This window comes from Chelon labrosus, assembly GCF_963514085.1.
Source record: "Chelon labrosus genome assembly, chromosome: 11".
In the NCBI taxonomy this organism is placed as follows: domain Eukaryota; kingdom Metazoa; phylum Chordata; class Actinopteri; order Mugiliformes; family Mugilidae; genus Chelon; species Chelon labrosus.
The window spans coordinates 28652401-28666733 of NC_140344.1; the positions used below are offsets into that span (position 1 = coordinate 28652401).

A 14333-nucleotide genomic window follows, 5' to 3' on the forward strand; every position below is an offset into this window, starting at 1 on the left:
AAGATATGATGCGATCAGAAACAATACGATAAGACTGGATACGATAAAATAAGATACGATAAGTTTCAATGCGATGTGATATGTTGCGATACGATGCGACCCATTGCGATACGATAAGATTCAATATGGCGTGATATGAAAATACGAGCTCAGATACGATTCAATATGATCAATACGTTGCGATATAATTTAGTACGATGCGATTTAAGATACAATAAGATCCAATACGATGAGCTACAATTGGTCGTGACACGACACGATAAGATACAACATAAGATAACACAAGATGTGATGCGATTTGATAGGATACATTGTGATTTAGTAAAGTAAGACGCAATGCGATACGTCATGTTGCGATACGATAAAATTCAATATGACGTGACACGATACGATAATATAACATCAGATACGATGCAATGCGATATGACATGTTGCGATACGATAAGATACACTGCGATATAATTTAATATGATGCGATTTAATACAGTAAAATACAATAAGATTCAATACTTTAGCGATACGATGAGATACAATAGGCTGAGACACGATATGATAAAATACGATAAGATATAATATGATAACACAAGATACGATAAAATGCGATGCGATTTGATAGGATACATTGTGATTCAATAAAGTAAGATACAATGCGATACAACACGTTGTGATACGATAAGACAGGGATTCCCAAAGTGTGGTGCGTGCACCCCTGGGGGTGCGTGAACTAACTCTAGGGGGTGTGTGAGATGAAAAATGCAATGGCGGAGAAGAAGTTATCTTCTTCTACGCACTGTATATGCGCAATTAACTGAGCCAGCTGCGCTGCACTTGAAAATCGTCAGATGGATCCTCATTTTTTTTTTATCCATTCCTGAGCCTATGCTTATTTATGTTGTGGGTCGTGTGTAACTTTATTACAATTTAATTAAAATTACTGGCGTTCTAATTTTATTTCCATAACCGCTGTGTTATGATGACGCGGTTGTGTTAGCTCCACGGTTATTTAAAGTTGCTGCAATTTTTGTTTAATGCGGCTGAAAATATTAGCCGTATTTCCCCCGACTTATCTGCTTTCTGCCTCTGCCTCTGAGTCTGAGCCTGTCATCATCCCCTTTGCTCTTAAAAGTGGAAGCTTGTGCGTAACTTTGTTTCATCATATGGAAAATGTTCCAGTGTTTCAGTTTAATTCAAATGCGAGAGCGCGTTGTTGTGATCGTGATTATTTTGTTATATGTGTGTTCTGGTAACTTGAGCACGATTAAACACGCTGCCTCTAATATGGCTATAAAAAAAGCTTGTTGCGTTTTTTAATTTTTTAATTTATTTATTTTTTTTAAAGGTGTCTGGGAATTGGGGTTGTGTCAGCGTGGTTGGGATATAGAAGGGGGTGCGCGGCCAAAAAAGTTTGGGAACCGCTGCGATAAGATACAATATATCGTGACACGATAAGATCAGATACGATACAGTCGATACAATTAGATGCGACACTACGGCAATACGGTAAGATACATTGTGTTATAATTTAATACTATACGATTTAATACAGTAAGATACAATAAGATTCAATACGATACATTGCGATGTGATAGGTTGTGACACAGTATGAAAGAATACAATAGATAACACAAGATACGATACGTTGTGATTCAATAAAGTTAGATACAATACGATATGACACGTTGCAATATGATAAGATTCAATATGACGTGACACGATAGGATGAAATAAGATCCGTGCAGTACGTTGTGATACAATGAGATACAATAGGTTGTGACATGATAAAATAAGATACGATGCAGTGAGATATGATACAGTAATATATGATAAGATTCAGTACGATGCAACGCAATACAATCAAATATGATAAAATACGATCAAGGCAATAAGATAGGAAGATAAAATAAGAATCAGTACTACAGTTCAGTTCAATTCAATTTTATTTATATAGCGTCAATAACAATACAAATCGTCTCAAGACGCTTTACAAAACCCGTCCTGAAACCCCCAGAGCAGCCTGAAGGCGACGGTGAAAAACTCCACCGTGCTACATGATACAATAAACTAAGATAAGTTACAATAAGATAACATGCAATGACATAAGATACGATAAGACACAGAAAGACACGATAAGATACGATAAGATGTACCTTCTATTAAATGCCCGTTGGACATTCAGCGTGACACAGCAGCCTTAGAATAATATACCAAAGAAAATGGAAAACGGTAATCTGCATATGTACATGTGCTTCAATAAATATTAAATAAGTATCTCCGGTAAGTTGTGCAATGACTGCGGACGGCAGCCGAAGAAAAACAGGAGTGTCTGTGTAAGAACGACCATGTGCAATCTGTCAAATGTGGTCAAATGTAGGGACGGAGAAAAAAAGTAAAGTATCGTCATGGAGAAAGAAACAGCGTAGCGTACAGTTGGTGTTTTGGAAATACATGTTTTTATGAAGATGTATTAAAGTGAACACACACACAGACGACCAGACGGCTTATTACTACAGAATATTAAACCATTTTTCCTCCTCACACACTTTCCCTTCCTGTCTCGCTTTAATATTTGGTCATATTGCCAGAAACCACTCACATGTGTTTGTACTGTGGGATGTTTGGGAGTCTCTCCGCCTCCTAACGAGTGTTTTTTTTTTTTTCCTCCACTTGGGTAAAGACATCAGTTCTGCATTGTTTAAATCACTTCTTCATGGCTTTGTATTAATGCTGTCCATGAAAACAAACTCTGTGGTCTGTCCTTGTGGTGAAGAGAGGGTTTTGAGTGGGTGTGCTTTTTTTTAAAATTTTTTTTATTTTTTTATGAAATGACAACATTGAGCGGCTGCACAGCAGAAAATTATTATTATTTGCTGAATGGATGGCGCTCGTGGCTTATTTAAAATCCAGCAATAAATCCAGAAACGTTCACGTCTGATCAGTGCTGACAGAAGAAGACGCTGCACAGGGTTTTATACACTCACTTGCCGGTTCATTAGGTACACTAGTAATAACAAATGCATTATAATAATAAATAACAGTCCTGCACTAAATCCATGTTCCTCTGAATTGTTGTTGTCAAGGAGCGGCTGAGTGGAAAATAACTGCATCAGGGAGAAAACGAAAACTCAGCTTCAAGTTAGACGCTGTAACCTTTTCTAAACTTTCTTTAGGTAATCAGTAAAAGTTGCAAATATATATATATATAAGCTTATATAGGGTTTTATAAGTGAATATGAGAGAAATATAGGCAATATAAATATGTGTGGCAGTACAGGGATATATAAAACAGTAAAGGGAAAACTTTTACAATAATATACAGCTTTAATAATAAGGACATTATGTTTATTAGTGGTTAATATACAAAAATAAACTGTTGCAAGATGTTAGTATTTATAATTTAATAATAAATTAATGAATTTCCTTCAGATTTTTACTTTTTTTAAGATTAATTATTACTTAATGTTTATTTGAGCTTCCATAGCAAGCATCTATTTAGGAATTACTATACTGGTAAAATATTAATATTATATTAATAATTATACATGATGATATTTATATTGAAATGTTTATATTTTTGCTGCATACTCACACATCTCTTGTTATTTATCTACAGTATAAATCCTTCATGTAGTCGTGTAGACAGAACCACTTCACCTCTATGTGATCCAGAAACAGTCAGCGATCACCAGGAGACACAGATTTCCTTTTACTCGCTCCATGCTGGCGACGGTAATGACGGTTCCGATCTTTCACAGAGCAAACTTAAAATTAAAGTCTTATTGTTTTTTTAACCCACAGACGGTATAACACGTTTCCTGGAAGTGTCAGATCAACAGAACACTTCTTTTTAGTTTTTTAAAATCACTCCAGGGCTTCTGTTTGGGAGTGCAGTGTTTTACTATATTATGTAAAATAATGTTTTTTCTGTTTTAAAGGTAAAATAAGAAGGCGTAAAAAGATTTAAGAATTAAGAACACCCTGTCTGCTTGTTGTTTTTAGGTCCGTAGCTTCAGTTTCTCTGCTGCATTGTGTCACAGCTGACAACGGCGGGATTTTGCGCATAAGTTTATTTATTCTTTTCAACAAAGCAGAGTTTAGCTGAGAGTTATGTTGAAGTTTAAATCGTGTAGCAGCCGTTTTTTCCGCCCTGCCAAGATTAACATGTCAAGAATATTGTTTAAACTTAACGTAACTTAATACCAACAGAATATACAGACCGTGTACGACCGCAGTATTTCACTTAACCACACACTGGATTTAGAGAACACTTAATCTCCATGTTCATGTGTTGTTGTTATTATTCCCAAAGCAATAAAAAAATCATTTCATAGCTCACAGGAGGAGGATTTCAAACCTACCCACATGTTTACCGACTCTCGGTTTGTGTTTTCTGTTTTGGAAGCTAAAGACTGGCTGTCTTTTTGACAAATACTTCAGCTGCTCTCACACCCGTCGCCAGGTTCATGCATCCATCGCTCTCTGTACAACACTCATACACAAGTCTTTTCATAGAGCGCCACACAGAAGCCACAGTGTGTCCTGGTGAATGAACACAGGGCCAGCAGTGAGGGCCGAGGCCTGCCGCAGCATGGCCTGAATAAATGTGTCCCTTTGTAGCTGTTTAGATGCGAGGAGAGGCTAAGAGGAGGTGTATGTTTGTGTGTGTGCATACTGCCGTACCACGTGACGTCTCGAGGACATCAACATAAAAAAAAATAAAAAATATTCCAGTAAAAGTGGAGAAGTTTTTGGGAAATCCTTGCAAACAGGAAAAGGCTGTTTGTTGTAAAAGTACAGACACGCCAAAGCAACATCGAAAATCTGTTAGCAGCGAAGGCCAATGGTGACGTTCTGTGTCACGACCGAGAATTTACACTTAAACGCATCACAAAGACTACAACCAACGACCAGCTGGTTCATACGCTCTGCACCTGCTTGAAATGAAGTAAGTCTCCTCTCCAGCAGGTGGCAGTAGTCTGTGGTCATCATTCAGAAGAGGAAACGGGAAGAGCTACTTTGAGGCTAGGACGCTGGGAAGAGCAACCATTACCTGGGAGGCTAGAAATCTAGGAAGAGCTACTATAAGCTTGGAGGCTGCAAGGCTAGGAAGAGCTAGTGTTAGCTGGGAATACTGTTAGCTGTGCTACTATTTGCTGCAAGGCTAGGAAGCTAGGAAGAGCTACTGTTAGCTGGGAGGCTAGGAAGAGCTACTATTAGCTAGGAGGTGAGGAAGAGCTACTGTTAGCTAGGAGGTGAGGAAGAGCTACTGTTAGCTGCAAGGCTAGGAAGCTAGGAACAGCCACTGTTAGCTGGGAGGCTAGGAAACTTGGAAGAGCTACTTTAAAAACCTGAACAGATAACTGGTTTTGTTTTATCACCACAGTCACTCATGTTCACTCTTTGTCTACTTTCAGGACCTTTGTGAAAATCCGCTGATGTTTTGAGTCACTTTTACGCAGAAATATAGAATTTTTTTTAAGCAGCACAAGCATTTTTCCTTCTTTTTTTTATTCTAAGCTAACCGTGCTAGCTACATGCCTTCTTATGACACAGCTGGCATTTCTTAAAAAGTGATCCGGTCCCTTTAAAAGTAAATTCAGATTTAAGGGAACGAGGGAAATAAATATAAAGTATGAGTTGAACTGGCTACAGCGTGTGTAGAGGTCAAAGGTTAACACACAAACTGACAGATCTCCAGTTCGTCTGCATGTGGCCTGTTGTTTGGAGACTCTGCTCGCCAGTAATCACAGACATCGGGAGTGCTTTTGTCTAATTGGTTTCGGAGAACTGCGTAATTGAGTCTCATTGCTTGCAGCTCTGCAGCACAATCGCCTCCTGTGATCCCGAAGCGGTGTGCACGGTAACGAGGACCTGTGGGGGTGGGTGGGGGTTTCCTCCCCTGACTTGCAGGGGCAGGGATGACAGAAGTCGTATGTGTGTGTAGCGTGTGTGTGTGTTTGTTTTTGGGGGGTAGGAGAGGTTGGTGAACAGAGGGCTGAAGTGTGCGCACTCCAAAACCAAGGTTTCAAGTTGAAGCACTTGTCTTTGTGTGTTTTATGGCCTCGTGAGTGTCGATGCAGACGTGTACATATGTTTTGCGTTCTTGCTAAGGCGTGTGTGAGCTGCCTGAATATATAAGGAGTGTATAAAGGTGGGAGTGTGCTGGCGTTAAGGCGCTCTGTGTTCTCGCTCTGAACGCATCTCTTGTTAGTTTGGAGGTTTCACTCATTTCCCCCTGGCAGCTTTTCAGACACACGCTGGCTTCATAAACAAACCCTCACACTCAAAGACAGAACCAGAACCATTTCAGCGCTGGGAATATTGGCACACTTTGTACAGGCTGTTGGAGGCTCACATACACACTCCACACATTCACAACTTCCTGTCCTATGGAAGCGGCAAGAAACGCTCACACCAAGCGCTTTGCTCGTCAGCGTCTGTGGCCATATTTTTTGCGCCAGTTGGACGTCTGTTGGCTCGGTAACCATTTTGTTTATTTCCCACCATGGTGACTCTGGTGGTAGCTGATCAGTCAGACAGAGATCACCAACATCTCAGAACTGAAGTGGTTCTGTTCAGAGTAATGGGCTAAAATTCATCCAAGCCACTGTAGACGACTGATCAGCAGTTACTTGAAACGTTCTCTTTATTAGCCTCCAAGCTAATAGTAGCTCATCCTAATCTCTCAGCCAATAGTAGCTCTTTCTAGCCCTCAAGTTAATAGTTGCTCTTCCTAGCCTCCAAGCTAATAGTAGGTCTTCCTAGGTCTCCAGGCTAATAGTAGCTCTTCCTAGCCCTCAAGCTAATAGTAGCTCGTCCTAACGTCTCAGCTAATGGTAGCTCTTCCTAGCCCTCAAGCTAATGGTAACTCGTCCTAGCCTCCGAGCTAATAGTAGCTCTTCCTAGTCCTCACAGCTAATATTAGCTTTTCCTAGCTTCCTAGCCTCCCGGATAATTGTAGCTCTTCCTAGCTTCACAGTTAATAGTAGCTTCTCTTAGCGTTTTGTAGCCTCCCAGCTAATAGTAGTTGTTCTTGTTCTTTTTAATACTACTCTTTAGTGCTGCAACTATTTTCTAGGTACTTTATTTCTATCACAATTAATCAAAACGTCTGATAATAAATACATTTTTTAAAGTAAACAGACCTATTTTCTTTTTTATTTTGCGTTTTATTGACCTGATTATTCAAATTATCATAGTGACAAAATAATAACAGAGAAAAAATAATTGACATTACAAATGCAAAGTGTTTTCTTCAGGGTGCAGCAACTTAAATGTGTGATTTAACCTGAAGTGTGCGGTCCATTTTTCCTTTTCTTTACTGTAGTTGAGTTGTTGAGATGTTTCTGCAGGTAGACGCTCACCAGACCAGCAATTAGACCCGTGCCGTTAGGAGGGAGGTGGGCGATGACACAATGGTTTCTCCTCAAGGCCGCTGTTTATTTTTCTGTACGTCCGCCGGGTTCTGTGCACAAGAAGCTCTTTCATAGCCACAAAACAAGCCTGTGTGTGAGTAACCTGTTTGTGTTACTGTAGATAGCAGCAGATATATATATATATATATGTGTGTGTAAACATGTGAGCGTCGTCCTCATAGGACGGCAGCGTGAGGAGAGAGTGAGTGTTAATGAAAAGCATGTTACAGGCCTGTGGTTTTCAGTCGCAGTCACACATTCCCTCACACCGCCGAGACCACATGCCGCTACGCTCACAGACTACACAGCACATACGAGGATGAATGGCCTCCATTAAACCGCCGACTGGGCTTCCACTGCCACATGTGTCAAGTCCCGAATATGGGATTCATTATTCAGGAGGTTTGTGGAGGACCGTGATAACTTTATCATTTTCTGCACAGCTCTGCAGACGACCAGCGACAATAAATCCTCTCTGTAGAGACTGGGATGCTGGGGTTAGGTAGCAGAGTACGAGTCTGGGGAAACACATTTTATTTTATTAGGAAGATAAAAACAACTCTGAAAACTCTGTTACAACAGACTTGATAACAGACTGTAAACATCTGGCTGCTCTGACGGCAGACATTTAGTTGTAAACGAGTTAACGAAGCCCCGCCCCCTAGCGATCTGATTGGCGGTAAGATTTTTTTTTTTACCAGAGCAGAATCAGTTACTAACAGAGAGACTCCAGAACAAATATTCTCCACTAAATATTTGTGGGCTGGGGATTTGGTGTGGCTTCTTCTTCTTCTAACTCTTCTAACTCTTCAAATTCTTCTTCTTCTAACTCTTCTTCTTCTTCTTCTAACTCTTCTAACTCTTCTAACTCTTCTTCTAACTCTTCTAACTCTTCTTCTAACTCTTCTAACTCCTCTTACTCTTCTTCTTCTAACTCTTCTAACTCTTCTTCTTCTAACTCTTCTAACTCTTCTTCTAACTCTTCTTCTTCTAACTCTTCTTCTAACTCCTCTAACTCTTCTTCTTCTAACTCTCCTAACTCTTCTTCTTCTAACTCTTCTTCTAACTCTTCTAACTCTTCTAACTCTTCTTCTAACTCTTCTTCCCGTTCTTCTTCCTCTCGTCCCTGTTATCCATTTTCCTCCCTTTCTTCCCTCTTCCACCTCCTCCTTCCCCTCCTTCCTCTCCTTCCTCTCCTTCCCCCCTTCTCCCTTGTTCCCCTCCTTCCTCTTCCTTTTACACTTTCTCCTCGTCCTCCATCTTTTTCCTCTTCCTCTTCCTCCTCCCCTTCCTCTCTCTTCTTCCCCCTCCTCCCTCTTTTTCCTCTTACTCTTCCTCCTCCCTTCCTCCCTATTCTTCTTCTTCCTCTTCCCCCTCCTTCCTCTTGTTCCTCGTCCTCCCCCTCCGCCACCTTCTTGCTCCTCTTCTTCCTTTCTTCCTCCTCCTCCTCCTCCTCCTTCTCCTCCTCCTCCTTTAATCTATATCAGAGGTCTTCAACAGGGGGTCCGTGACCCCTCGGGGGTCCGCAGAGGTACTGCAGGGAGGTCGCAAAATGTTTTTTTCCATAAATTTAAATATCTTTAATTACACATATACATAAGTAGGGGGTCCCCGCTCTATCTCTCCATCAGTTTGGGGGCCCTTGGCCTGGAAAACGTTGAAGACCCCTGATCTATATATAATATCCACCCTGGTTGCTATGAACCAATGAACACACATTGTCTGATTTCCATTCTGTTCATCCTGTAACCAGCTGCAGGTGTCTTAGTTTAGTTTCTATCTGTAAAGGATGTGTTGTGTCTTCGTTGCAGAGATACTTCAGTCAGAGAGACCCAACCTGAGGAGGACACAGAGTGAGGAGACCCCCAATACAGCAGGACCCCACAGCAGGTCAGAAGACAGACTCAGAGAACCTGGTTCAGATCTACATACGGTCCCTTTGGTTCTACAGCGTCAACATGGACTCTAGTGTTCTACTAATAATCACTCAGTCTTCTTCCTTACTCCTTACTCCTTCTACATTTTCTTCTTCTTTCTCCTCCTCCTTCACCTCTTCTGATGTCATCCTTTTCCTCTTCTTCTTCTTCTTACTACTTTTTGTCGTCCTTTTCTTCTGTCTTCTTCTTCTTCTTCCTCCTCATTTGTCTCCTCCTCCTTCTTCGTCTTCTTCTTCTTCTTCCTCCTCCTTTCTCTTCTTCTTCTTCTTCCTCCTCCTTTCTCTTCTTCTTCTTCTACTTCCTTCTTTCTCTTATTCCTCTTCATCTTCATCCTTTCTCTTCTTCTTCCTCCTTTCTCATTTTCTTGTCCTTCCTCCTCCTACCTCTTCGTCTTCTCCTTCTTCTTGTTCTTCCTCAATTTCCCTCTTCTTATTATTGTTCTGGTCCTTCCTTCCTTTCTTTCTCCCATTCCTTCATCTTCTCCTTCTTCCCCTCCTTCTCCTCATGTTGTCAGTCTTTTCTTCTTCTACTTCTTCTTCTTGTCCTCCTCTTCCTCCGTTTGCTCTTCCTTGTTTTCGTCCCTTTCTTACTCCTTTCTCTTCTTCTTCTTCTTCTTCCTCCTCCTTCGTCGTCTTCTTTTACTTCCTCCTTTCTCTTCTTCCTCTTCCTCCTTTCTCTTCTTCTTCTTTGCCTTCCTCCTTTCTCTTCTTCTTCTTCTACTTCCTTCTTTCTCTTCTTCCTCTTCGTCTTCATTCTTTCTCTTCTTCTTCCTCCATTTCCCTCTTCTTCTTATTGTTCTGGTCCTTCCTTCCTTTCTTTCCCCCATTCCTTCATCTTCTCCTTCTTCCCCTCCTTCTCCTCATGTTGTCAGTCTTTTCTTCTTCTACTTCTTCTTCTTGTCCTCCTCTTCCTCCATTTGCTCTTCCTTGTTTTCGTCCCTTTCTTACTCCTTTCTCTTCTTCTTCTTCTTCTTCTTCTTCTTCTTCTTCTTGTCCTTCCTTCCTCCTCCTCCTTCTTCTACATGTGGTCTGTTTTTAAGCCTGTATCATAATATAGATGTAGATATATATGTAGGTAGGTGGAGGCTTGTAGACCTCAGTCTGCTGCTTTTAAACCCTTCATACTTTGTGGTGTAATAATAAGAATAATAGCTCAATAATAAACTTACATAACCTTTTTCTAAAATACAGTTTGGAGAGCGCTTATATGAAAATCCCCCCCCCACTCAGACGTAGCTGTAATCAAAATAAATGGAGGAAAGAAAAGAAAAGGATTGAGTGTAGCCCTCATGCAGAGCTCCAGCATGTTATTCCTCCAGAGTGTGGTTTCAGACGCTGCTCTCTCTGGGTACAGTGGTACCGGGATAATAAATAGTGTCGGCGTTTGTTTCAAAGCGTTGCTGGGGGGGGCGGGGGGCAATGGGGTCGGATGGTATTTCCCTCTAAACATTGCAGGGGGGGCATTAAGAGCAGTTCAGCCAAGAGCTCAGACCGCCGCTGTCATGGAGAAGTAGTCAAACGTCTCGATGAAAGACAAACGCTCTGCTGCTTCTTCTGCTTCTTCTTCTTCTTCTCTTCTTATTATTGCGTTGAGTGAACAGCTGAGATTTCTCCACCCTGAGGAGGCAGTGCAGACCTTTCCTGTTTTTCTTTGTCTGGAAGTTCTTGTCGGAAACAGCAAAGTTATATTTAGTGTTAGTGAAACATGAGGGTGTTCAGAGTCAGAGGAAGGAGAGGCCGACACCTCTCTCTCCATTCTCTCTCCTCATGTGCTCCTCATCACCTTCTGTTTTCTCTGCAGGAACAACAGACGCTCGGTGGGGGGGTCTCAGGGCGACTCCCCGGGGGGCTCCAGAGGGACGTCCCTGACTAACGGAGAGCTGACTGAGGAGCAGCAGACCCCCGAGCCGGGCTCTTCTGGACGCCATCGGTCCTCCAAGGGTCATGGTAGCCCTGGAAACCATACAGGTACAATCAAGTCAGCTGACCGGGCTGAGACAGGATTTATATTCCTCCTCCTCCTCCTCCTCCTCCTCCTCCTTCTTCTTCTTTCCTTCTTCTTCTTCTTCTTGTCCTTCTTGTTCTTGTCCCTCCTCCTTCTCTGCTTTTATTGTCATCCTTCTCCTCTGTTGTATTCTTCTCCTCCTTCTCCTCCTTCTTCTCCTCCTTCCTCCTCCTTCCTCCTCCTTCTCCCCCACTCCCCCAACCTCCTCTCCTCCTCCTTCTACTTCTTCTTCTTTCTCCTCCTCCTTCACCTCTTCTGATGTCATCCTTTTCATCCTCCTTCTTCTTCTTCTTACTACTACTTTGTATTCCTCTACTTTCTCCTCCTCCTCTTGTTGTCGTCCTTTTCTTCTGTCTTCTTCCTCTTCCTCCTTTCTCTTCTTCTTCTTTGCCTTCTTCCTTTCTCATTTTTTTGTTCTTCCTCCTCCTTCTTCTTCTTCTTCCTTCTTCCTCCTCTTCCTCCATCCTCCTCCTTCGTCTTCTTCCTCCTGCCTTCTTCTTCTTCTTCCTCCTCCTCTTCTTCCATCTCCTCCTGTTCTTCTTCCTGCTTCCTTCTTCTTCCTGCTTCCTTCTTCTTTTTCTTCTTCTTCTTCCTTCCTCCTCCCCCTCCCTCCGTCTTCTTTTTCCTCTTCTTCCTCTTCTTCTTCCTCCTCCGCCTCCTTCTTCTTTTTCCTCTTCCTCCCCTTTCCTCCCTCCATCTTCCTCCTCCTCCCCTCCTCTTCCTCCCTCGTCACCCAGAACACATTAATATAAACCTGAACAGTTCTTCTGCCTGTGACTCATCAGTAAGTTTCTTAGTTTGCCGTTTGTCCTCTGGTTATGACGTCATCTTTCCGTCTCCTCCTTCCTCTCAGATAAAGTTGAGTTGACGTCTAACGGTCTGGAGAACAGTCGCGGGGGCGCGACCCTTTGCACGCCCCCTCCATCGTCTCCGTCGGGCCGATCTCCGGCCGCTAGCAGCAGCAACGGCAGCAGCCCCTCCCCGGGTCAGGACGCCCAGGGTCCGGCTGCCCCCGTCGAGCCCAGTCCCAACGCCACCTCCACCTCCAGCACAGAGCCGGGAAGCAACAGCAGCACAGAGCCCACCACAGACTCACTCCCGGCTGGGTAAGACTCACCGCATCACAACATCTGGCTTACTGAACTTGCTGCAACTCTGGAACATTGACAAGTAGGGACGTCCCAATCAGGTTTATTTGCCCCATATCTGGTTATTTCTGGTTAGAGTCGCGATCCAGGAAAATAACATGGTTTTATTATTGTCATTATTAATAATTTGTTTCCATAGTATTCAGCCTTAGTTGGGCCTCTCACTGGCTGCTGAGCAAAACACACAAGAACAACGGGTTGAGGAGACAGATGTGATGCATTTGTTGCTTGCTGCTCCCCGTCCTGCCGATAATAATCTTCAGTGTGAGAGTAAAACGTATTTATGTGTGTGTGTTTGTCTCTGTGCAGCTGGGAGCAGAGGGTGTTGCCTCACGGTCGAGTGTACTACGTCGACCACAACACCAAAACCACAACCTGGGAGAGACCGCTGCCTCCAGGGTACGCCCCGTTACACTCTCCTCTGTGTCCTGGCACTCTGTTAGGGTTAGACGAGGTTTGGCTTTAAAACAAATCTGCAACAGACGGATTTTACGAAACGACTAGGTCCCTTTTTGTTTAAAAGTCGTCCCAACTCCAGCAAAACATAGATACGTTTATTTATTTACAGAAGAAAATCACAATGAGATGAAGCTTAAAACCGGCAGATCATTTTCAGATCTAAAACTGCACACAGTCAGCCATCTTGTTTGAATAACCTTTATTGAATGGACGAAGTTTCCTGGGAGCTCAGTGCTTTAAAGGCTAACGCTGCTAGCATGCTGCAGCTAATAGACAACAACTGGAGCTTTGTGATCAGGTGATGAACTGTTTCCATGGAGACTAAATAAAACCATGCGATCAGAGGTAAGAGTTCACGTCAATACATCGATCTCTACTGATGAAGAGGAGCATCACGTCTGCTGGAAATAGAACAGATGAAGAAGAGAAGGAGGAGAAAGAGGAGCAGAGGAAGAATACGGTGGAAAGAACAAGAAGACAGAGGAAAACGTCAACAACAGAAGAGGAGGATAAGAAGAAGAAGAAGAATGACGAGGAGGAGGAGGAGGAGAAGAAGATGATGGAGGAGATAGGATGAGGAAGAGATGAAGACGGAGAAGAGAGGAGGAGAAAGAGGAAGAAGGAAGAAGTTGGGGAGAAGAAGAAGACAGGAAAAACGTCAACGACAGAAGATGAGGCTGAGAAGAAGAAGAAGAAGAAGAATGAGGAGGAGAAAAGAGGTAGAGATAGGATGAGGAAGAGATGAAGACGGAGAAGAGAGGAGGAGGAAGAAGAAGAGCTGGAGGTGGAAGAAGACGACAAAGCAAAAGGACGATGATAAGAGGAGGAAAGGATTAGGAGAAGTATTGTCTCCAGTCCTGAATTGATAAAGAACAAAGGGGGAGAGAGATATGAGGAGAAGAAAGAGGGGGAGAAAGGAGGAGGAGAAGAAGGAGAGGATGAGGTGGACGGCAAGGAGAAAGCGTAGAGAAAGGAAGTTGAAAAGGAGGAGAGAAAGAGGGCGAAGAGAGAACGAAGAGAAGAAGAGGATGAAAAAGAAAATAATGGAGGAGGAGAAAGAAGGAGAACAAGAACAGAAAGAATAGGACGGAGAAGAAAGTTCTCCTCCACTCCTGAATGTGTAGAGTCTTAGGAGACGACCAAGATGTCTCCACGTCTCCATCGTCTCCGTCCACATTGATTCCATCTTGTTTCTCTACCTCCATGTTTCTCTTCCTCCTGGAAACTTCTCACCTGATGTAGATTTATTAGGAGATGATTAGTAAAGGTTACCATGGTTACCTCCACCACAACCTCTACTCCTGATTATTAGAGGAAACTACATCAGTCGACAGGATTTCTGTCTTGGCCCTCAGGTGTTCACATTTTGTTGG

General features: G+C 42.7%; 1 protein-coding gene across 3 annotated transcripts in view; it reads left to right on the top strand.

Moving 5' to 3' along the window:
• The window catches only part of wwp2 (WW domain containing E3 ubiquitin protein ligase 2), a 53667-nt gene that overhangs the window by 8117 nt on the left and 31217 nt on the right, over positions 1 to 14333 (top strand). For 2 of the 3 annotated variants that reach the window (XM_084554726.1, XM_084554728.1), the window contains exons 6-9: positions 9224 to 9302; positions 11150 to 11316; positions 12207 to 12459; positions 12811 to 12900. In XM_084554726.1, coding sequence (XP_084410852.1) covers positions 9224 to 9302; positions 11150 to 11316; positions 12207 to 12459; positions 12811 to 12900 — 589 coding nt within the window. The remainder of the gene's footprint in view (positions 1 to 9223; positions 9303 to 11149; positions 11317 to 12206; positions 12460 to 12810; positions 12901 to 14333) is intronic. The other variant, XM_084554727.1, reaches the window with a different exon arrangement.